Source organism: Leptodactylus fuscus, chromosome 1 (assembly GCF_031893055.1).
Source record: "Leptodactylus fuscus isolate aLepFus1 chromosome 1, aLepFus1.hap2, whole genome shotgun sequence".
Classification (NCBI taxonomy): Eukaryota; Metazoa; Chordata; class Amphibia; order Anura; family Leptodactylidae; genus Leptodactylus; species Leptodactylus fuscus.
In genome coordinates, this window is record NC_134265.1 from 57636002 (window position 1) to 57661595 (window position 25594).

Here is a 25594-nt window from a genome sequence, read left to right on the forward strand (position 1 = left end):
AATGTAGATTGTGTACCGCATACAGGGATTACAATGTACATTTTTTTCCCTATCAGTATGTCTTTGTAGAATGGGAGGAGAAAACCATGCAAACACAGGGAGAACATACAAACTCCTTGCAGATGTTGTTCCTGGCGGGATTCGAGCCCAGGGCTCCAGCGCTGCAAGTCTGCAGTGCTAACCACTGTGTTGCCCCATTTTTTATTTTTTTTTAACATCTTATTTTACAAAAAAAAAAGCCTAAAAAAAAAACAAAAACCTTTAGTTGTTTTTCTGCCTCACATTTATTTCAATGGGGTTTGCAAGGCAGAATCTGCTTGAATATGAGTCATGATGCTTTTACTTTCCTGTATTAAAGTGAATGGGAGCGTTGCAATGCATTCCACTTGTAAAACACTCCGTGTGAACTTACCCTAAGGCTAAGGCCCCACTGGATGTCCCGCAGTCAAAAAGAGCTGCAGGAAAAATCACGGCGGCAACGCATCACGGTTCTTCCCGCAGCTCTTTAAACAGAAAGTTTGCTGCGTTTTCCTCCGCGGACTTTCTGTTACAATTAAATTTATTTTTTTTTAATTGTTTATTTATGAAAATTTTAACAATAAAAAAATACAGCAAGACCAATAAACCAGTGTCGGTCTAAAAAAAAAAAAAACAATACAATGAGGATATGGTGAGAATACAAATGGTAAACTAGTAAAAAAAGACAAGACAGGGAAAGGGGAAGGGAAAAACAACAAAGAAAAAACCAGAGGCTCCAGGAGGTGGTGCAATCACAAAGGCTGAGTGGCCCAGAACGAGTCCCACAAATCCCAAACGGCATGAAACCGCTCCTCCTCATCATTAAGCACAGCTGTCAGGTATTCCAGAGAGCGTGCATTCCTGATCCTCCAGTATAACTCCTCTAAGGATGGGGGGGCCGACTGACGCCAATATTTAGCAATCAAACACCGGGCAGAAGTGAGAAGAAACAGAAAAAGTCACAGGGCCGGCTTGTGCAGCTTCACCGGGGGGAGATTAAGGAGATAGGTCTTGGGGGATAGAGGAAGGCATATTCCCAGACTGTTACAATTAAATCTATGGGGAAACCTCTGACATTTCCATAGATATAATTGACATGCTGTAATTTCCAAAACCGAGCTGGTTTTTTGGAAATCGTGGCGTGGCCACACCACGGCTTTTACCGCAAAGTGGGCACTTACTTTAAAACGCAGCAATTTTTCCCGTGGCGTCCAGAGCTGAATAGTCATACACAGAAGGTAGACCTGGGGCCCTGGCTTCCATGGAAAACCATTTGCACCTGTGACTGCATTATGGTTGAGCTGGCAAGATAACGTTTCACTGGGATTTTCACCATCTTCGGCTTTACCTATATCACATGTGCTTAGTATTGCTGTCTCATAGATGTCATTCTTCACACCATGGCCATGAAATGGGGTGTTTTAAGGCATCTTGGAACCAGAATACCCCTCGCCATGCCCTTTTAGGTGCTGTTTTTCCTTTGTGGAATTGCCGCCATTCTTTTCCACATTTGCTTTGTATATAGACATCGAAGGTTTATTTATACTATGTTATGAGTGTTTCTAAGAACATGCGTTGCTTTGACGTTATGGCGGGGCGGCTTCCTGCACATGTGAACATACCGTTATTACATATCAGATGAATCCCACTCCTTATTGCTGTGATCACCCTGAGACGTCAAGTTATCACCCTTTTATATGACTAGTGGGCGCCTTGTTCTGCTCATTAACCCCGTGTTACTTCTAGACTCTGAAACCGCAGATGTTAATAATTACTGTCTATCTTGTCTTCAGTGCCCTTTCTCAAGAAGAACAAGATGACTGCCACTTGACAATGGAGGACATCATTGCCATGGTGAGCTGGGTCATATATCTATCATGGTAACATAGATTAAATACACGTTCAGACATACCAGTTTACTCCATCATTTTCATTTATTTATGTCCAAGGCCTTTATTGCATGTGTTGATATGGGGGCTCCAGTCATCAGCAAGGTCACCCTTTATATACAGCATACTGGCAGCACGTGGCAGTGTGATTATAGGTGTTATATATTAATAAACTAGCTTCTGCCCGCGACTTTGTCTGCATGTTGTTGTTGGCGATGAGCTGCTAATAATTAGCCAAATGTGGTTAGCGGTGACCTGCCTACGTCTGCGTGTCGGCTCTGCTACATCTGTGCATATGCGCAGCAGCCCCAGCTGTATGCACATCCGTATGGAGAGCAGAGCAGGGTGTGGTACCGCGCTGCCTCAGCTCGGCTACATCGGGCAATTCTGTGTTAGACACGGCTAAATGGCTGCTGGTGAAATTTGACACAGTTTTCCTTCCCCGCCGCCACAGTCCGAAGAGCACATGCGCCTGTGTTACGCACACAAACTGCTATCGCGCAGCCTCAGCTCTGCTACATCTGCTGATTTAGAATACATACTTGTGTTGTGTGAGAGTGTCTGAGCAGCTTCTGTGTTAGACACAGCTGAACAGATGTTGCCGAAAAGTACAACAGTTCTCCCCCATTCAAGCAGAACAACAGATTCCCTGTCCTACTTACTGAAACTCTACAGCCGATATACTCCTCTTGTCCACACACAGCCTGTATGTTCTGTAGTCTCCTGATCTTCTATGAGACTCCATGTAGGTTTTTCTGTCCGCTTGAAAATTCAGACATCTTTACAAACGGACAGTTAAGGAAGGGCACGGTGTGCAAAAGAACGCACCCGATCGCCATTTAAATGAATGAAAAGTGTCACGGACACAGCTAGTGTCCGCTGCTAATGTCCGTGCGAGATTAGCAGCGGACACTACCTATCGGACAACGACGGTAGTGTGAACGCCCCCTTAGAAATCGCAAGGTCCAGCTATTTCAGCTCATTATATTTAATGTGACCTCCATCATAATGTCAAAGGACCCTACTAACATTGTAGAATATCAGTGAATTGTATTCCTTTTTTTTTAGTCGGAAGGTCCCCCAGCAGAATGTTTGGATACTTTGTCAGCAATGGAACTAGCAGAGCAGATCACTCTTCTGGACCACATAGTATTTCGGAGTATACCCTATCAGTAAGACATTACAATTACTCCCTGAGCTCTTAGGATACCGTATTCTGTATACAAACTGACTCTGTATCTTGTTACCAGGGAATTTCTTGGCCAAGGGTGGATGAAGACAGATAAGAGTGGAAGGACACCATTTATAATGAAAACCAGCCAACATTTCAATGATGTGAGTATGTGCTAAGATATTTTTAGAAACTAAGTGCATTAGCCATGGTACCATGAATAAAGTACTAAGAATGCAGAGCTTTAAAGGGGTTGTCTGGCCAGTAAAACTGATTAAAAAATGGGTCAGAATGGTGTAAAAATTAAAAAAAAATATATACTGACCTCACCGATTCTCCACCGCTCACATTCTTTGCTGTCCTTTAAATAAAAATGGTAATGCATGGCCATGGAAACCTGCTGTGTGAACACGCTCCTAGCCAAATGTTTCCAGGGTACTTTTTGTTGTGTTGTTTTCTAATTCTTCACAATGTTTGAGGTTCTAGTTTTATATCGGTGAACACATTTGGTTGCACTGAGAAGCGGCAAACTTGTATACAGCTAATCCCGTATATAAGTTATCAATTCCACTGCATAGGAATAATAATTATATTTTCTGTCATTCACGTCCAGATGAGTAACCTTGTTGCCTCAGAAATCATGAGTCACCCCGATATCACCTCTAGAGCTAGCTCCATTGAGAAGTGGGTGGTCGTAGCTGATATCTGCCGCTGTATGCACAACTACAATGGGGTGCTGGAGATCACCTCAGCCTTGAACAGAAGTGCAATCTACAGACTCAAGAAAACCTGGGCCAAAGTTTCTAAGCAAGTAAGAACTAGTGAACAAAACATGTAGGACCTATAGATATAATGAATTTGCTTATTATTGCTTTGGTGATCCCATCTCAGGCTATGGCTTTGTATCTAGTTCCTCTTAACCACAAAAAGTTCAGTCCCCCTAGTACAGTTGTTATTTGCATTGGTGTGAAAGTTGGCATAACACAGGTACAGATGTAATATATGAAATATATTGAAATGCTAGCAAAACCTTTCAAGAGCTGTAAATCCCAACACAGCCACTGGGTAGCCATACGTGTTCTCATATAGACATCTTGTGACAGAGTATTGCAAAACTATTTTTTAAAAAGTTGGTCATCTGGCCCCACACTTATCTGCATATGTTATGCCAAAAAAAGGTAAGGAAGGAGACAAGTATAGTACTATCGGGCAAAAAATTTTAGGAAAAGTTCAGAATATATAAAAAAATTTAAAAAGTGTTCCCTGCCACTAACATTGTTACACTAGCCAGATGTCTCCGCTGGTCTCTGTTTCTTGGTCCCTTTTGACACACAGGATATCACCACACAGCCAATCACTGGCCACAATGGTGACCTTCTTAACCAGTGATTGGCTGAGTTTCCATTTGCTTTGTGTTTAGAGGGACCAGGAAGCAGAGACTGCTTGGAACTGGAGCGACCCCACTGATCAATATTCTGATTCTAAACACACACACCCCACCTATTACTCCATTTACAATTCACAACTTTTGACTATTGTTTACCTCTTCCACCAAATGACTTTGGAAAAACACTCCTAAATGTATTTAATGATATCGCAAGTTTTCATTCTTTTAATGCTTTCAATAACTTCCTTTTCTCTTTCTTTTTTTCATTTTTTATATAGACTAAAGCACTTATGGACAAACTTCAGAAGACAGTCTCATCGGAAGGGAGATTTAAAAATCTTAGAGAGACTTTGAAAAAGTATGTTTGATTTCGGAAAAAATTTCATTTCTAAATAATAAAATATTATAACATGCTATGAAGTTACATTTCTACATGCATCCCCCATACCACAATTGGAGTCTTAAAGTTGCAACTCCAACTAAGGCCAGTTGTAGACTAATTAAAAGCATGTGAATTAAAATCACGGGGATATTCCCTGTGTGCTGCCTGTGCATGAGCTGTGTTTCCACGGCTCCTTTCGTGAAATGAATAGGAGCCATGGGAGCACAGGCCTCAAGATATGACAGGAATAGGACCTGTTCTATATTTTACGGCACAGCCTGTCAGCCCACACACGGGACCGTGAAATTCAGACGTGTACGGACCTATAGAAAAAAATAGGTTAGTTTGCTATCCAGGAAATACACAGATAGTACACTGACGACAGCCATGGTCATCTGCAAGGGACCTTAGTCCTTACATCTGGGGTGACCACAGCCCCCTTTCCACATAAAAAAACCCAATAATAATATAATCGTGGATCACATAACATTATGTAATCTCAGTACCAAATTTACATCTCCAGATCCTATAAGTGAAGATTGTGCCACCTTAAACTTGGCCCACCTATGAGGCCCACCTTAAGTCATATGGTTTTAAAATGTGATACAAAAGGAGGCAGAATATAGTGATGCACATTGAGCATTCTCTGTAGCTTTCTCTTTCCTCTCTGGTTGCCCTCCTCTTATTCACACAGCACTGGGCGCTTACTCTCCTGCGTTTCACATTCAAAAGAATGGAGCTGCGCGCGCTGTAAGACAAGGTGCTCTGATCCCAACTGTGGTGTGGAACACCACGATTCTCAAGATCAGTGGTGGTCCCAGATAAGTTGTAATTTAACCCTTATCCAAAGGATATCTTTCTCTATCAGGAATACCCCTTTAAAGGGGCTGTGTAGGACTTCGAAAACATTGCTGCTTTATTCTTCTCAAGTGACATCATGTCCATTGGTTACAGGGTCATGCTGAAGCTCTATCTCATTCATTTAATGGGATAAAGATGTGACATTGCCATGTGGCCAACGCATATCAGGTCACTTGCTGAGAAGAAGGAAAGCAGCCATGTTGTTTCGAATCCTGCAAAAACCCTTTAAATCATGCCTTAGTAGCTTTCTGCCTCACTTAATGTAATTGTGGTTAGGCTTTGTTCATACATTGCTTTGTATCTCCATAGATGGGTTCCATGGACAGTTCTTCTAGATTTGATTGGAAAAATAGCTAAGAATTCTCAGCAAAAAGATAAATATAGTAAAAGGGAGGGTATAAAGATCCAGGTTCCAGTTTTAATCTGTGTACCTCGATAATATTAAATTGTGGTGTCATTCGGATAACCATATAACATGTTGTTTTGTGTTCTGTGTGTATGTTTTGCAGCTGTAACCCGCCTTCTGTACCCTACCTGGGAATGTACCTAACTGACCTAGCATTCATTGAAGAGGGCACGCCAAACTTCACTGAGGAAGGCCTTGTAAATTTTTCAAAAATGCGAATGGTCAGTAATATTATGTCACAGCTTCAATGAATAAACCATATCATAATGTATTTTTCCAGGGGTTATCCAGGCAAAGGATATTGAAGAGCTATCTATAGGATAGGTTATCAACATCAGATCAGTGGAGATCCGACACCTGGGACCCCCACCAGTCAGCAGCAATACTGAGAACAGAGCCTGAAGCAGATAGCACTGTTCTGTGTCTCGTGGCCATCCTATACAAATGAATAGGAGCCGAGCCACAGTAATTCAGCATGGCCACTACACGGAAAACAGAGCTATCTGCGTCAGGCTCTTTTCTCTGTATAGCGACTGCTGAGAACAGCTGACTGGTGGGGGTCTCCGGTGTCAGACACCTTCTAATATTGAACTATAGATTGCCTGGAAAATCCCTTTAAAGGGAATCTCTTACTATGAAAATGCAGTGTAATCTGTAAACCGCCTGTGTTAGAACAAGATATAGATATAGTTTCACAGGTTACGATATGGTTTTACAGTACAACTTGTAATAGTATGAACTCATTTACTCATTCATTTCTCTGTTCTTTCTATGCTTGAGAGTAATTGAGTCCAGTGGGTGGTCCTAAAAGTGATTTATAGCTATCGCTGCCTGCACGGCCATAGAGGGGTTCGGTCACTTTTAATACTGCCTACTGGACTCATTACTCCTAAGCATATTATATGATTATAGAGCCACATTAATTCCAAGGTGCTGGACATTTAAGGATTTACATACAAAATAAGTACAATACTTACAGTGACCAACTGGCACAGTGGGGTAGAGGACCCTGCCCGCAAGGGCTTACAGTCTATGAGGGAAGAGCGATAGAGACAGCAGGTGAGAGGAGAGACCGTTCAGATGGTGGTGCGGTGACATTATTGTTATTGGGGGTGAATAGGTGAGTCTTCCGGGCCTTCTTGAGCTTGTGAAAGTGGGGGACAGTCTTTTATGTGTTGTGGTAGTGAGTTCCAAATTATGGGGGGCTCACTTGGAGACGGTTATGTGAAGAGCGGACTAGGAAGTCTTGAGAGGAACAGAGTATGAAAACTCAGAGGTTTTGCCATAAAACCAGATATAATTTGCTTGGCTCATCCTGCTTTATAACATGTGCCCTTTAGACTGGACTGCATTTTCATGGTGACAGGTTCAGCTGATGCCTCCAATCTGATGGTAAAAAATATCAACTGCGTTAAGCTGAAAAATGGCCATAGTAACATAGTAAATATTTTAATTGTAGGCAGCATTGAATTATTAGAAGTGAGATTTATCTTAAGTTTATTAATGAAACATTTTTCTTTAATTATGTGAATTATTTTTTGTTTTCTTCTATAGATATCACATATTATTCGAGAAATTCGCCAGTTCCAGCAGACCCCATACAGGATAGAGCACCAACCTAAGGTAAGAATCACTTGGCAAACATTGCACTCATATAGTATATGTATATTATACGTAGATCCCTACATATATTGCACATGGCCATACCAATCCTGTTATATACATGTTCAGTAGGATAATCGTATAATAATAGTAATGTATATAGTATACCCATCAGTGATCTATACAAGTAGGACCTGTATACAATGGAACATATGAACTAAAACTGGTGCCCTGCTGACAGGTGCCATCTCTAGAAGATATGAGACAGATCTAGAGTTATGGCAGGTCTTATAGCTGCCTTGTAGAAAAGTGATCAGGCTTTTTTGGTAAATATCGTAGGTTGCACAATAATATAATAATAAATTTTATTTATATAGCGCCAACATATTCCGCAGCGCTGTACAATTTGTAGGGTTCAAATATAGACAGAAAGATGCATTACAAAGAAAGTCATTTCACACAATGGGACTGAGCACCCTGCTCACAAGAGCTTACAATCTATGAGGTAGAGGGGGTGACATAAGAGGTAGCAGGGGCAGCATTGCTTATACAGTGGTCAGACAATTTTGTAATAGAGGTTACTGTCATTACACAAACATAAAACTTTATGAGCCGTCACTAGTCGTGTCCTTTAACATGTGGATGGAGCTTAGACCTATAAAGTTAGCATGAGATGGCATCATATCATGTGGGGAAATGTGGGAGCGGGGATAGAGGAGGGTTAAATTTTGGGGATTCTAATTATAGTACGGAAGGGTTTACGTTAGAAATTGTGATAGGCCTGACTGAAAAGATGTGTCTTTAGTTTGCGTTTGAAGCTGTAGAAATTGGGAGTTAATCTGATTGTCCGGGGTAGAGCATTCCAGAGAAGTGGTGCAGCTCGGGAGAAGTCTTGTATACGAGCGTGGGAGGTTCTGATAATAGAGGATGTAAGTGTTAGGCCATTGAGTGAACGGAGAACACGGATGTCATAAAAACTGCAGCGTAGAGACAGAAGTGTGAGATTTAACCAGAATTCTCTTCATTTCAATGCAATAATGTCTGGTGCAGCTGCATTATAAATAAACCACATTGGGTATGTTGATGTGAAAGTCATATAGTGTTAACCTAAAAAAAGAATTATGACTATGCAGTGCAATGTTAACTTTTTTCCTTATTATTAAGGTCACTCAGTTCCTCTTGGATAAGTCACGGATCTTGGATGAAGATACTCTGTATGAATTATCCTTAACAATTGAACCAAGGCTCCCAGCATGAAGAGTTTTAATGTGCGTGTCTCGAGGCAACACAACGCTTTCTTGTCACAAACCGAATTATGCATGCCATGCCTAGCAGAGAGCAGAAGAACGACACCCTTTCAGTGGAAGCAAACAGTGCCGCAGGTGCTTTATAGCAAGCATGAGAGAACAGAATTAACACAAGAGTGACGTCTTGGGGCATTGTGCTAGTCAGAGATTAATACTATAAGAGGATGCCATTAGGGAAGAGAACAACAATGAAATGCAATCCTGACCTCATCGTGATGGCTCCGATAACTAAAGCACAAGGTGGTTTAGAGCGAAGACCTAAGATGGCAAATGGAGTAAGCCATCTGTAATGTGCAAATGTCACTGTGCGCTGAGTACTGTGTTGTCAGATCGCATCCATAGGGGACAGTGGTGACTAGTCAGGGGCACGGTCTGTACTGTAGTGTATTGCAGTATACTACGCAAACAACAAAGTTACATCCTTGCATGGAGAAGTACTGTATATTATCATAATGAAGAGACAGAAGTGGAGTTTCAGCCGCTGTGTTCATAAGCACGTCTTCTATATCCTGCATCTTCAAGAAAGAGGAAAACAAACATCTATTTTCATCATTTTCCAGCTTTTTACCTTGTGTAAAGGAGTGATATGAGCAGCTCGCTTTGTCTGTGTTTTATTATTCATTTTACATTATGGTTCTACAGACTGAACATCTGAGACCAATCCGCGTCTTATTTTTGTAATGTATTTACTACTGACACTGTGGGTACTGGATGGAACTGCACTGCCTGGCAAACAGATATTTATCAGTGTGTATTGTCCTTTACTCCTTATTTTGATGACTATTGATGCAATTCTGTAATTGATTCCATAGAGGATGTCAGAATTGGTCTGCCATTTTATTTTTGTTGCGGTGGCTGTTTTTGTTTTTTTATTACTTTAATTATTTTTGTGGCACATTTATTTATATCTAATTTTTTGCTTGCCTGAGAATGTGTAGCTGAATAATCTGTACAGCTCGAATAGATTGGTATCCATTATTTTTATGAAGTGTTCGGGAGAATATCACGATCGATGAAGTGAGACTCAATAGAAAAATAACAACTTATACATTACAACTCCGTATCGTACAAAAAAAAGTTCAGACAATTATAAATGGGAAACTTGTAAATGTGGTTGCTTTATTTTATTTGATCAAAGCGGATGTCCGACCGGTAATATTTTTTATAAAGGTTCACAATCGTATAAAAACCACTCACCAATACCCTACCAGTCGTATTCTGACACTTCCCGTGTCCTTACGGGTCTCCTTTCTGATCCTTCTTGACGTATAGGAAATCACTGCTCTGCCAAACACTGGCTAAGGCAAGTCACTGCTGCTCCCTAGGGCACCCAAAACTGTGATCATTCGCATACACAATGGTATGGAATATGTAGAATTCCAGAAGATTATATTATAGAAGGGGTAGGAAACCTTCAGCACTCCAGTTGTTGTAAGACTACAAATCCCAGCATGCATACTTACTCTGCTGTTCTTGGAACTCCTATGGAAGTGAATGGAGCATGTTGGGAGTTGTAGTTTCACAGCAGCTGGAGAGCCAAAGGTTGCTGACTAGAGATGAGTGAACACTGTTCGGATCAGCCGATCCGAACAGCACGTACCCATAGAAATGAATGGAAACACCTGTGACGCCAGTCGGCCGCCGGCAAAGTCAGCGTCACGGGTGCTTCCATTCATTTCTATGGGTGCGTGCTGTTCGGATCGGCTGATCCGAACAGTGTTCGCTCATCTCTATTGCTGACCCCTGTATTATAGTATCATAATCGGTTCATACCTTTGGCAGACCTTGCCATCACTCAGCACCGCTCTCTTTGATGCCACAGTTGCTATTGACTATGCCATCTAATGAGTAATACAGCCATGATGAGGATGGTTTCCCCTGATCCCAGCTGTTACACCACTAGCCCGATTCTCAGTAACAACTGGGCTCCAGCTTTTGTGCCACATGATCATCATGATGTACCTCTGTGTCATAGAACATCAACGGAAGGCAATCCATGATATACAGGTTCAAGACAGTGTGTTACGGTGTGTGTGTGTTTCTATAAATATATGTATGTATGTGAACATGAGACTGTACAAATATATAGGTGTATAGGTCTCCATGCACTTAATAGAAGCATTACAGTGTTCACATCACGATTAAACATTGCATTTGGCTCAATATGTTCCATGAAAGGTCCCCATGCATAAACCTACAATTGACTTAACTTATGCGCATGCGTCAATGCAGTGAATTAGATTTCTGCACTCATTTGCTGGTGAGATACAATTTAATTTCCTACACATTGTGGGGGTGGGTGTCCTTATTGATTTGGAATTTGGGAGCCTAAACCCCAGTTGTATAATGGCATCCATTTAGTGAACCCATACCACCTGACAGGTTCCCTACAATGATGGCTCCAGGATATGACTGAAAATGGGTGAAGACTTTTATCGGATGTTCTCAACGTGCTTAAGATTAGCATATTGCCATTGAACTGCCCAGTATTCTTAGTATGCAACACTCTAATGAACTGATCTAGAACTGGGCTGAACATAAGTCTGTATGGTCTTCTAGATAATGGTGGTGCCACAGTTGCATTCTCCCATATAGACTGTGCTATACCTGTAGTCTTTGTTTCTAAGATCAATACCTCTGGATAAGAGTAAAATGTGGTTACACTGTAAATAGGGGACATATGGCTGGACTGTTAGTGAAGCACCTGTATGACTCTGTATTAGGGAGCTCTGTGGCTATCACTGTATAAGATGCTGTACCTGTGACATTGTTACCCTGTACCTGAGACTTTTATAGTGGTTGTGCAGGATTAGAAACCATGGCTGCTTACTTCTTCTCAGGAGGTGACCTCATGCCCGTTGGTCACATGGCAATGTTACAGTTCAGTCCCATTAAAATTAATGAGACTGAACTGCAGCATGGTCATGTGACTAATTGTTGTGAGGTCAGTGGGCTTAGGGCTGTCAACCCGCTAGCTATACCACTGGTGAAATGGAACAGGTGGCAACCCTTACTACAGTGGAACTCTGCTGAGCTGTGAAGTTTTTACTTATGTGGCAGTCACTACACACTACACAAGTTAGGATGATTCCAGGGCCACACGGTGCCTCGTGGTTAGCTCTGTAGCCTTGCAGCGCTGGAGTCCTGGGTTCAAATTCTGCCAAGGGCAAAAAAAATAAAAAAACAATCTGCAAGGAGTTTGTATGTTCTCCCCATGTTTCCGTGGATTTCCATCACATACTCCAAAGACATACTGATAGGGAAAAATGTACATTGTGAGCTCTATATGGGGCCTACAATCTACATAAAAAAAAGGAAAGTTATGATGGTACCGCCATCATGAAACCACAGGGAATACATCTACATAAAATAGGACAGGTGTGTAGCTGTAATGTCAGGTTGATGCTGCAGCCCATCACTGGCCTCAGAAGTACATTGCTGCAGCCTCACAAACACCAATGGGGAACAGCACAAACCGAATTCTGGATCAATGAGAAATTTAGAAGGGCAGTAACTCTCTCTGACACATCTACATTCTCTGGCCACTTTTTAACTTAAATTTACTTACATTTTGTGCCGGTATCTACATGCCACATTGATTATGAGGTTTGGCCACTTTTTCCAGTTTGCCTGACAAAGGGGTGGGCTTGTTAAAAATTCAGAAGTCCCCTGGACCTCTGAAGAACCCATTATATTATAAAATCTATTGACAGGAAGATGCTGTATTGTAGTGAGACTTTAATACAGCAGTAACTTTATGCCCAATGTGTAAACTGGTCAGAAGAGGGCAGCAGACTGGCCGGTGATATCATTACTAGAGATCAGCGAATATACTCGATCGAATACCACTGCCGCCTAGCTCCCATTGCAAAAACACTAAAGGGGCTTCGCATTTTTACTGCCCCTCCCACCTTTCCTGGCGCCAGGAGCTATGCCGCGGAGGTATTCAATCGAGTATATACGCTCATCTCTAATCATTACATTAAGAAACATTATCAGTGGCGTAACTAGAAATGGTGGGGGCCTGTGGTGACCTTTTTACATCCCCCCTTGCATTCCTGCACACAGTACTATTCCCCATAGTGGCCCCTGGACACAGTATTGTGCCACAATGTGGACCACCCATGAACAATTATTATACTCTGGGGTCTTCTCAGACCCCAGAGTATGGGAGATCCAGGGAAGGATACAAACATAAACAACACAGTTACCTACCTCTCCCTGGCTCCAGTACACTCCTCGATGATGTCGACCATCTTCAGTCATGGACCAGACATCACGTGAGCCAGGCCTGCGTCGTGATGCATAAGGACACAGGAGCCAGCCCATGTGATGTCACCAAGTAGGCCCAAAGCCTGCCAGAGCGTACGAGTGGTAAGTAACAGAGTTGTTTATGTTCCCTCACCTCTCCTAACCCTCCAATCATTATACACGGAATCCTACAGAGACGGAATCCTGCCGGCATTTTTCAAACCCATTAATTTGAATGAGTTTGAATAGTGTCCGGCCATGAGCGCCGGTGAGCGTTTTGTGCTTTCTGCGGCAAAGCAGTTTTTTTTTAATCGGACATGCAGGACTTTGTGTCTGGTTAAAAAAAAAAAACGGTTTCGCCGCAGAGAACACAAAACGTTCACCAGCGCTCACGGCCGGACACGGTCTGCCAAGTTTCTGTCTTCTGTCGGCAGAAGATGGAAACCTGAAAACGTAGATGGGATGCTGGTGTGAACCCAGCATCATTTACACCTACAGAAACACTTAGGGGCCGTTCACACGGAGTAATGCGCCGTGCATTCAGGCACGTATACACGTGTCAGAGCGCAACGCTTCAAAACAGATCCCATTCATTTCAATGTATGCCGGCACACATTGAAATGAATGGGATCTGTTTTGAAGCGCCGCGCTCTGACACGTGTATACGTGCCTGAATGCACGGCGCGTTACTCCGTGTGAATGGCCCCTTACAGAGTCCCTATAGGTATTATGGAAGCAGAAAGTCCTCAGAGGAAACCTCTGTGGAGTGTCTGCAAAAAGCATAGCAGGAAAAACTGATGTGTTGGCGCCGGCAGTTTTCCCGCAGCGCTTTTTTGCTGCGGGACGCTGTGTTAGGCCTTATCCTTATAGTGTGATGTACAGTATATTGAGATGTTAAAGAGGACCTTTCACCTCCTGCGGCACATGCAGTTTAATACACCGCTAGAAAGCTGATAGTGAGTGGCAACACGGTGGCTCAGTGGTTAGCACTGCAGCACTGGAGTCCTGGTGTTCAAATCCTGCCAAGGGCAAAAAAAAACATCTGCAAGGAGTTTGTATGTTCTCCCTGTGTTTGCAAGGATTTCCATCCTATATTCCATAGACATACTGATAGGAAAAAAATGTACATTGTGAGCTCTATGTGGGGCTCACAATCTACATAAAAAAACAACAAAAAAACGATAGTGCGCTGAATTCAGCGCGCTATCGGCTTTCCTGTTCTGTGCCCCCGGTGAAGAGCTATCAGCGCCAGTACCGTAGCTCTTCACTGTCAGAAGGGGGTTTCTTACTGTCAGTCAAGAACGCCCTTTCTCACAGTAGCGCCCATTGTGCTGTACTGTGAGATCTGGGAGGAACGCTTCCTTCCCTCCTGATAGTGCTCATCCATAGACGCGTACTAGGGAGGGGTTCCTCAGCGTCGTAAGCAACACCCCCTCTCATAGTACAACGCAATATACACTACAGTGAGGAAGAGCGTTACTGATTGACTGCAGAAACGCCCTTCTGACGGTGAAGAGCTACAGTACCAACACCAATAGCTCTTCACTGGGGGCACAGAACGGAAAAGCCAACAGTGCGCTGAATTCAACGCACTGTCGGCTTTCTAGCGGTATATAAAACTGCATGTTCCCCAAGTCATGAAAGGTTCTCTTTAAGGATTAGGCGCAACAGCGAGATGCAGCTAAAAACACTGTGAAAAAAAAATAGCAGTGAATCTTTATTTTTTCCAGAGTGTTTTTGTCCCCAGAACCCCATTGTCCCCTCCTGTGTCTGTTCGGTCTCATGGTCTCATTTCCTGGAAATCATGTACCTAAATAGTCTCAGTGATCATATGAGGTGTAGGACTCCCAGCAAGGAGGCGCCGGCACGAGACTAAATGGACATTGGCGGCGGACAATGGAGCACCGGGGACAGGTGAAGGCACTTTTTATTTATATATTTTTTATTTTACACCTCCCGCCCGGCACATGAGTTGCTCCAATTCCTAGACAAATCTTTAAAGGATTTATCCTTCTTTATAATATTGATGGTCTGTCCTTAGGATAGGCCATCAATATTACATCTCTGATGATGCAACGGCCAGGACCTCTGCAGATCAGCCCTTAAAGAACAGCGTGGCTACAGGTAATGGTAACATTTCTAGGAGCCATGCTGATCACATTCCATACAATGTGTAGCAGTAGGTTTAGGTAGTGTGTTGTCGCACATCATATGGTGAGTGAGCAGCATGGCTCCCGACATGTTATTACCTTTAGCCGCTCTGTCTCGGTATCGCTGGTCTGCAGGGGTCCTGATGTTGGGCCCCTAGAAACAATTCCACTGGTGGGTCCTAGACACCCCAGTCCAACACTGTGTGTGTGTGTCTCTCAGTAACCTAGAGATGGAAGGGGAACATGAAACTGGGGGCAGATGGAGGGGGGGAACATGAAACTGGGGGCAGATGGAGAGGGGGACATGAAACTGGGGGCAGATGGAGGGGTGGACATGAAATGGGGCAGATGAAGGAGGATATGAAACTGGGGGAGAAATGGAGGGGGGGGGACATAGATGAAGGGGGGGGCACTTAAACTGAGGGGAGATTAAACTGGGTACAACTGGAGGGGGCATTAAACCGTGGAGGTAGTTGGAGTTGGACCTGTCTGCCTCTAGTTGCCCCCAGTTTAATATCACCCTCCAGCTACCCCTACAGTTTAATGTCCCCCTCTAGTTGCCCCCAGTTTAATGTCCTGCTCCAGCTGCCATTAATTTATTGTCCCCGTCCAACTACCCCCACTGTTTAATGTCCCGCTCCAGCTGATCCAGTTTCATGTCCCCTCTAGTTTCCACCAGTTTAAACTGGGGCACCAGGAGAGGGACTTAATACTGTGGGGCAGTTGGAAGGGAACATTATATTGTAGGGACATACAGTATAATGTACGGGTGACTGTAGGAGGATTATACTGTGTGAGGGCACATGAAAAATGAATGAGAATGGGCGGGGTCAACATAAAAGTGGGCGAAGCTAAATTTTCCGCGGCGCACTGTGCGCGCCGTACATTTTGTCCCTCTTTCTGTTCTTCAAAAGTTGCGAGGTATGGTACTGTGTGAGAGGGGAGGAAAGCTGTGAGGTTCAGGGTCTACTGGAAATTATATGAAACTGGTGGCAGATGAAGGGGGACATGAAACTGGGAGCAGATGGAGGGGGTACCATTAAACTGGTAGCAGATGAATGGGGGGTTATTAAACTGGTGGCAAATGGAGAGGGTGGGGACATTAACTAGGGGGGATTAAGAGAGACATTAAACTGGAGACAGCTGGAGAAGGACATTAAAAAATAAGGGTCAGTGGATGGATACATTAAGCTGGGGGCAGGGGTGTTATATTGGGGATTGCTATGGGGCCATTTTTCTTCCCTTGAATGATGCTATAAATACATTATCCAGGTTGTTAATGGATGTGAGAAAAATTTATTGTAAAAAAAACCAAAAACCTGCATGCGGTACATGAGCACTAAGATTCCCAGCTTACTAGTGTTATGTCAGTCCAGGTAGCTGCAACGGGGCTAAGGAATAGCAGTAGGGAATCTCGCCCTGCACTACTCCCACTAGCTATCCCGGTCCCTGCCTCACGGGTGTGGGTCGGCTGTTCTCAGGCTAAGCCTGACCCCGACAGCTCCTCTCTCACTGATTCCGTAGGCCTAGAGGGAAGTGGGAGAAGGAATGCCCTATAAGATCTCTAGGGACTGGAGACTAAAGGGGGTCACCCCTAACGAACAAGTGAAGCTGCTACTGACAGGGACTGACAAGGGTGTGCGCTGACTAACAACACAAGCAGCACACAGGAAATATGTGGGAAAGGATTCCCCCAAACCAATATGGGAAGGAACCTTACACTAGGAAACAAACACAGGGAAACTGAGTAGAAATCAAAGGATAAGGCAATTCACTCACACAGTCAATTATACACAGAGGGAGGATTGGTGAACACAGAAGGGAAAACACACAAACCAACTCGTTCACCCAAACCTCCCAAAAACCAACCGCGGAACTTCCTCTATCCAAGATAACCACCTACTCCTCCTGCTAAGGCCTAGCTCTGCAAAAGCGACACTCAGCACAGAACCATGGGAGGCATGGGTTTAAATACAGAGTAGAGACCACTCCTCCCAGGTGCAAATGGGAGGACAGACTAATCAACCAGGAAATAAAGCTGCCTACCAGCAGTGCACATGTGCAAGTCAGAAGGTGTGCACCAATACCCACGACAGGACAACCCCGCAGCGCCAGGATGCCACCCCAGACACTGCGCAGCCAAAAACTCCCCAGGTAAGAAAAATAGAAAGTAATGAACCTAAATACTCCTAACAGGATCCTCCCCTCAAGGAGAAGACTCCGGATTCTCTAGGAGCATCCTTCTTCGGGAACTCCTTGTGGAATTTCTCCACGAGTCTGGGGGCTGACATATCCGACTCCAGGACCCAAGAATTATCCTCAGGACCGTATCCCTTCCATGCCACCAGATACCGTAGCTTCCCCCGAACATATTTGCTATCCAGAACTCGGGATATCTCATACTCCCCGGACTCAGAAACTGGTGGAACCTTAACTGGAGACGTTCCCTTCTTGGCCTTCTTTAACAAGGAGACATGGAACACCCGGTTTATCTTCCACCTTTTAGGTAGTTGCAGCTGCGCCGCCACTTCATTTACCATCTTGATGATCTTAAAAGGACCCACAAACCTGGGACCCAGCTTCTTGCTAGGAACCTTCAACCTGATATTCTTGGTGGACAACCAAACCATCTCACCAGGGAAGAACTGCAACTCTCCTCTATTCCGATCCGCCTGGACCTTAGCCTGGTGCGACGCCCGCACCAGATTCTCTCGGATACGGGACCATACCCCTTGCAGCTTTTTAGAAAATAGCTCCTCCTCCGGAACTGGGGAAGAAATGGAAGAAAATACTCCGAAAACAGGATGTCTACCACCGGAGCAAAAAAAAGGTGTGGTACCTGTGGCATTGGAATCATGGTTGTTTAGGGAAAATTCTGCCAGGGGGAGAAAGGCAGCCCAATTATTCTGGTTCTCTCGAACAAAACACCTCAAAAACTGTTCCACATCCTGATTCTTCCTCTCTGTTTGTCCGTTAGACTCTGGGTGAAACCCGGAGGAAAACGACAGTGTAACTCCCAACCTGCTGCAAAAAGCCCGCCAGAATTTAGCCACAAATTGCGGTCCCCTGTCCGAAACGATCTCCTCAGGAAGACCATGCAACCTTATAATTTCTTTAATAAACGCCTCTGATAGTGTCTTGGCACATGGCAGCCTGGAAAACGGGATCAAATGGCACATTTTCGTGAAGCGGTCAACGACTACCCAAATGACCGTGAAACCCTTAGACACCGGAAGGCCCGTGATGAAATCCATAGACAGATGAGTCCAAGGTGCCTTAGGAGGTTCCAATGGATGTAGAAGACCGTGGGGACGGGTATGCGACGCCTTGGCTCTTGCACAGACCGAACAATTTTGAACAAACTGCAAGACATCCTTACTCCACCCTGGCCACCAAAAATTCCTAGACACCAATCTCATGGTCTCTGAAACCCCCGGGTGACCAGCAAGAACCGACTCGTGACACTCCCTCAGGAGACTTTGTCGGAGAGTAGTTGGGACAAAAAGCTTGTTTCTAGGTATCTTGGAAGGTGCAGCGTGTTGCGCTTCGATCAAGGCCTTCTCCAATTTCGCGCCCAATACTGCTACCACCACTCCATCCCCAAGAATAGTGGCAGGGGCCTCTCGTTCCTCCTCAGTCAACATATACCGGGATAAAGCATCAGCCTTAACATTCTTTGAACCCGGCACATAAGTCACGGTAAAATGGAACCGCGCAAAAAATAGAGCCCATCTGGCCTGCCGTGCATTTAATCTCTTCGCCGACCCAAGATAAACCAAATTCTTGTGGTCAGTAAATACCTGGACTGGCCTTCTGGCCCCCTCCAGGAAATGACGCCAATGTTCGAACGCTAGTTTTATTGCCAGTAGTTCCCTATCTCCGATGTCATAATTCCGTTCAGAGGCAGAGAATTTCTTAGAAAAGAAGGCACAGGGATGCGTACCCTCCTCGAACTCCTGAGAAAGTACTGCTCCCACCCCCACCGAGGAGGCATCCACCTCCACTTGGAAGGCCAACCTCTCATCCGGCTGTCTCAAAATGGGAGCGGACGAGAATCGCTTCTTCAGTTCTTCAAACGCAGCTAGCGCCTCTGGCGACCACTTAGCACAGTCAGCCCCCTTCTTAGTCAAGTCCGAGATAGGTTTCACAACCTCAGAAAATCCCTTGATAAACTGGCGATAATAGTTGGAGAACCCCAAGAACCGTTGGACCGCCTTTAGGTTCTCAGGTCGCGGCCACTCCAAGACTGCCCTGACCTTCTCAGGGTCCATCTCGAACCCCTTGTCCGATAGGATATAGCCAAGGAAACATAATTTATTGACCGCGAACACACATTTCTCCAGCTTAGCACTTAATTGGTTAACCCTCAGGAGATCTAAAACCTCTCTCACTCTCTCCCAATGAGTCTCCAAATCCGGGGTGTAAATGAGTATATCGTCCAGATAGACCACAACCCCCGTCCCTATGACGGCACTTAGTACATCATTAATAAAATTCTGAAAAAACGCAGGCGCATTGGTTAGACCGAAAGGCATCACCAGACTCTCAAAGTGTCCTAGGGGTGTGTTAAACGCTGTTTTCCACTCATCCCCCTTCTTGATTCTCAGCAAGTTATACGCCCCACGTAAATCTATTTTACTAAACCAGCGGGCTCCCGTAATCTGGCTGAATAGATCCGAGATCAATGGGATGGGATAGGGATTCCGCACCATGATTTTATTAATCTCCCTAAAATCCAAACAAGGGCGCAACCCTCCATCTTTCTTCTTTACAAAGAAAAACCCCACTGCTACTGGGGACTTAGATGGGCGAATATGCCCCACCTCTAGACTCCCCTCAATATACTCTTTGAGCGCCTCCCTCTCCGGAATAGTGAGATTGTACAACCGTGTCTTGGGTAGCACTGCATTTGGTATAAATTTAATCGAGCAATCATAGGTGCGATGTGGTGGTAATGTCTTGGCTGCCCTTTCCTCAAAGACCTCCCTGAACTCACATATTTCTTGAGGCAAATTGTCTATAGACAAAGACATAACGGATATGGGCAGACATCGACCATTACACCCCTGCCCCCAAGAAACTACTGACTCGGTCTCCCAGTTGATAATAGGGTTATGCTGCTTCAGCCAGGGCCACCCCAACACTACTTGTGCTGGTAACTTAGACAACAAGAACAAGTCAATCTCTTCCCTGTGGCCACCCACAATAAACTCCAGACCCTCCACCTGTTTGGAGATGACAGCTTGCTGTAGAGGGGTCTTATCAATAGCCCACACCGGTATCTGAGACTTCAAGACCAAAGGACTCACCCTTAATTGCTCACAAAACTCTGAGTCAATAAGGTTGACTGCCGAACCACAATCAACCAAAATCCGGCACTTCTGCCCATTTACCCATCCATCAAGGGTCAACCCGGCAGTCTGAGTACAGGAAATATGCACACCTCCCTCCTTAGTAGGTTTTCTCCCTTTACCCTCAATAGACCTGGGGTTATTACTCTCCTTGGCGAACCATTCTCTGGAGGGGCATACCCTTGCTACATGTCCCATCCCTCCACACACAAAACAGCGTACTGTGCGGGACCCTTCACTCTTGGGTCTAACACTTCGCACAGTGGCCCCAATCTGCATGGGTTGGTCCCCCGGGTCCTCTCTAAAAACAGAGAATTGTGGAGGGCTAAGCCCCCCAGGACTCTTGTTTCCACGCTCCCGGAGGCGCCGTCCAACTCTAATTGCCAGCTGCATGGCCTCATCTAGATCTCCCGGAACAGGGTGAGAAACTAGATGGTCTTTAACCTGGTCCGAGAGCCCTGTCTCAAACTGACTAAGTAGAGCGGGGTCATTCCAGTGTACTTCTGCTGCCCACCTACAAAACTCTGTGCAATATTTCTCTATCGCGTGATCCCATTGCACCACACGTCGTAGGTTATACTCAGCCGTGCGTACCCTGTCTGGGTCGTCATACAGTAACCCCATTGTGGAGAAAAACGCCTCTACTGTTAGTAAGCAAGCTGAGTCGGCTGGTAACGAATGTGCCCAGATGAGGGGATCATCTCTCAATAAAGTAATAATAATCCCAACTCTCTGTACCTCAGAACCGGAGGAAAACGGCCGTAGCCGGAAATACAAAAGACAGTCCTTTTGAAATCGGAAAAAATCTGACCTCTTACCGCGGAAGGGTTCAGGTAAGCTGACTTTTGGCTCCAGAGGCCGACCCACAGGGGCGCTACTCACCTGCCTCTGTATGCCCTCCACCTGAGAGGCTGTGTGTTGAGCCAACTGCTGTAACTGAGATACGCCAGAAGCTTGGATGGCATCCATTCGTAGCTTGATCCCCTCCATCTCAGTGGAAATCTGCTGCACCGCCTGGTACAACTGTTTCAGGTCCGTCATAATGCAAACAAACCTTTTTTTTTTTTTTCTTTTTACCGGCTGAGTGTACTGTTATGTCAGTCCAGGTAGCTGCAACGGGGCTAAGGAATAGCAGTAGGGAATCTCGCCCTGCACTACTCCCACTAGCTATCCCGGTCCCTGCCTCACGGGTGTGGGTCGGCTGTACTCAGGCTAAGCCTGACCCCGACAGCTCCTCTCTCACTGATACCGTAGGCCTAGAGGGAAGTGGGAGAAGGAATGCCCTATAAGATCTCTAGGGACTGGAGACTAAAGGGGGTCACCCCTAACGAACAAGTGAAGCTGCTACTGACAGGGACTGACAAGGGTGTGCGCTGACTAACAACACAAGCAGCACACAGGAAATATGTGGGAAAGGATTCCCCCAAACCAATATGGGAAGGAACTTTACACTAGGAAACAAACACAGGGAAACTGAGTAGAAATCAAAGGATAAGGCAATTCACTCACACAGTCAATTATACACAGAGGTAGGATTGGTGAACACAGAAGGGAAAACACACAAACCAACTCGTTCACCCAAACCTCCCAAAAACCAACCACGGAACTTCCTCTATCCCAGAACACCACCTACTCCTCCTGCTAAGGCCTAGCTCTGCAAAAGCGACAATCAGCACAGAACCATGGGAGGCATGGGTTTAAATACAGAGTAGAGACCACTCCTCCCAGGTGCAAATGGGAGGACAGACTAATCAACCAGGAAATAAAGCTGCCTACCAACAGTGCGCGCGTGCAAGTCAGAAGGTGTGCACCAATACCCACGACAGGACAACCCCGCAGCGCCAGGATGCCACCCCAGACACCGCGCAGCCAAAAACTCCCCAGGTAAGAAAAATAGAAAGTAATGAACCTAAATACTCCTAACAACTAGAGCCTGTGAAGATGTTGGATTATATGTACAGTCCTATGAAAAAGTTTGGGCACCCCTATTAATCTTAATCATTTTTAGTTCTAAATATTTTGGTATTTGCAACAGCCATTTCAGTTTGATATATCTAATAACTGATGGACACAGTAATATTTCAGGATTGAAATGAGGTTTATTGTACTAACAGAAAATGTGCAATATGCATTAAACCAAAATTTGACCGGTGCAAAAGTATGGGCACCTCAACAGAAAAGTGACATTAATATTTAGTAGATCCTCCTTTTGCAAAGATAACAGCCTCTAGTCGCTTCCTGTAGCTTTTAATCAGTTCCTGGATCCTGGATAAAGGTATTTTGGACAAACAATTCAAGTTCAGTTAAGTTAGATGGTCGCCGAGCATGGACAGCCCGCTTCAAATCATCCCACAGATGTTCAATGATATTCAGGTCTGGGGACTGGGATGGCCATTCCAGAACATTGTAATTGTTCCTATGCATGAATGCCTGAGGATTTGGAGCGGTGTTTTGGATCATTGTCTTGCTGAAATATCCATCCCCGGCGTAACTTCAACTTCGTCACTGATTCTTGAACATTATTCTCAAGAATCTGCTGATACTGAGTGGAATCCATGCGACTCTCAACTTTAACAAGATTCCCGATGCCGGCATTGGCCACACAGCCCCAAAGCATGATGGAACTTCCACCAAATTTTACAGTGGGTAGCATGTGTTTTTCTTGGAATGCTGTTTCTTTTTGGACGCCATGCATAACGCCTTTTTTTATAACCAAACAACTCAATTTTTGTTTCCAAAATGAAGCTGCCTTGTCCAAATGTGCTTTTTCATACCTCAGGCAACTCTATTTGTGGCGTACGTGCAGAAACGGCTTCTTTCTCATCACTCTCCCATACAGCTTCTATTTGTGCAAAGTGCGCTGTATAGTTGACCGATGCACAGTGACACCATCTGCAGCAAGATGATGCTGCAGCTCTTTGGAGGTGGTCTGTGGATTGTCCTTGACTGTTCTCACCATTCTTCTTCTCTGCCTTTCTGATATTTTTCTTGGCCTGCCACTTCTGGGCTTAACAAGAACTGTCCCTGTGGTCTTCCATTTCTTTACTATGTTCCTCACAGTGGAAACTGACAGGTTAAATCTCTGAGACAACTTTTTGTATCCTTCCCCTGAACAACTATGTTGAACAGTCTTTGTTTTCAGATCATTTGAGAGTTGTTTTGAGTAGCCCATGATGCCACTCTTCAGAGGAGATTCAAATAGGAGATCAACTTGCAATTGGCCACCTTAAATACCTTTTCTTATGATTGGATACATCTGGCTATGAAGTTCAAAGCTCACTGAGGTTACAAAACCAATTTTGTGCTTCAGTAAGTCAGTAAAAAGTAGTTAGGGGAATTCAAATCAATAAAATGATAAGGGTGCCCATACTTTTGCACCGGTCAAATTTTGGTTTAATGCATATTGCACATTTTCTGTTAGTACAATAAACCTCATTTCAATCCTGAAATATTACTGTGTGCATCAGTTATTAGATATATCAAACTGAAATGGCTGTTGCAAACACCAAAATATTTAGAACAAAAAATGATTAAGATTAATAGGGGTGCCCAAACTTTTTCATAGGACTGTATATATATATATATATATATATATATATATACACCCCATATACAGTGTCAATGCCCTATTGTGCAGAACAAACACCACTATATACGGTGAGAGACACTTGTATCCATTGTGGGGAAGTTTGCTCAGTAGAAGCAATGGTCAGAAACCTGGAGGAGATATAGTGAGATTCCAGCACCCTGCCTGTCACATTCTCACACCATGTATAGAATGACAGACATATACCCCCATATACAGTGTCAGGCACATGTCTCAATATAGGCACATTCCCTAATATACAGTAACAAACACAAGCCCTATATACAATGTCAGATATATGCCCCATATATATTAATACCATATAGAATGACAGACGTACTCCTATATACAGTGTTAGACACATGCCCTAATATACAGTAATAAACAGATGTCCTATATACGATGACAGCTGCATGCTTTCATATATAGTGATATCCACATACCACCATATGCAATGAAAAACACATGTACCCATATATATAATGGCAGACATATACCCCCATACAGTGATATACATGTCCCGCCTCCATATACAGTGACAGCCCATGCTCACATATTGGTAATTGCCCCCATTCCCTCCTTCCTGCTCCCCTGCGTTAAGCAGGAGAGTGTCACTGACTGATCCTCCACCTCTGAGGACCTTGGGTCCTGAGGACGGTCTCTCTCACTCCCCCTGAGAATAAATTAACTGTCATTGCTACAGGGTCAGAAGTCATTAGACTGCACCCAATATAATCAATGGGCCGCCCAACTGAGCCCTGGGTAACGCAGTGAGGGGACAGGTGACCCTCTACCCCAGCTCTCACCTGTCTTCCAGCAATCTTCTAGCCACAAATGGTGACTTCCTGGTCCTCCTAAATCCTGCAGTAACTGTGACGTCCTTCTGGTCAAGGCTCGGCTGTTCCTGGACAGACTTCTGCCTCCTCCTAACTCACAAGCAGGACACCTCAGTACTGGAGATCTTGATGGAGCGACTGCTTGATCTTGTGGGTTGAAAATGGCCGCCTTACTGGTCCTGGTTTCCATGGAATCACTGCGACAACCAGAGTCATGGAACTGTGAGACTGTGATCTCATGATGTGACCAGTCCTGAAATTCTGATGCCTGCAGAAATGGAAGGATAAAAGGTCCTTATTATTTACCATCTACCTTGTAGACACTTCCTGATATCTTCTTATCAAATTCACCAGACGTCTGCTTTACCGTCTAACTCTAGGGAAACTCAAATGTCAG

The 25594-nt window shown here is 44.4% G+C and overlaps 1 protein-coding gene across 1 annotated transcript in view; it reads left to right on the top strand.

The window, feature by feature from the left end:
- Nucleotides 1-10181, top strand: part of RASGRF2 (Ras protein specific guanine nucleotide releasing factor 2) — a 199577-nt gene extending 189396 nt beyond the window's left edge. The window contains exons 20-27 of the mRNA XM_075271044.1: nt 1812-1872; nt 2976-3079; nt 3158-3242; nt 3692-3889; nt 4744-4823; nt 6218-6335; nt 7669-7737; nt 8881-10181. Of these exons, the coding sequence (XP_075127145.1) occupies nt 1812-1872; nt 2976-3079; nt 3158-3242; nt 3692-3889; nt 4744-4823; nt 6218-6335; nt 7669-7737; nt 8881-8973 (808 nt within the window). The 3' untranslated portion in view covers nt 8974-10181. The remainder of the gene's footprint in view (nt 1-1811; nt 1873-2975; nt 3080-3157; nt 3243-3691; nt 3890-4743; nt 4824-6217; nt 6336-7668; nt 7738-8880) is intronic.
- Nucleotides 10182-25594: the final 15413 nt, after the last annotated feature.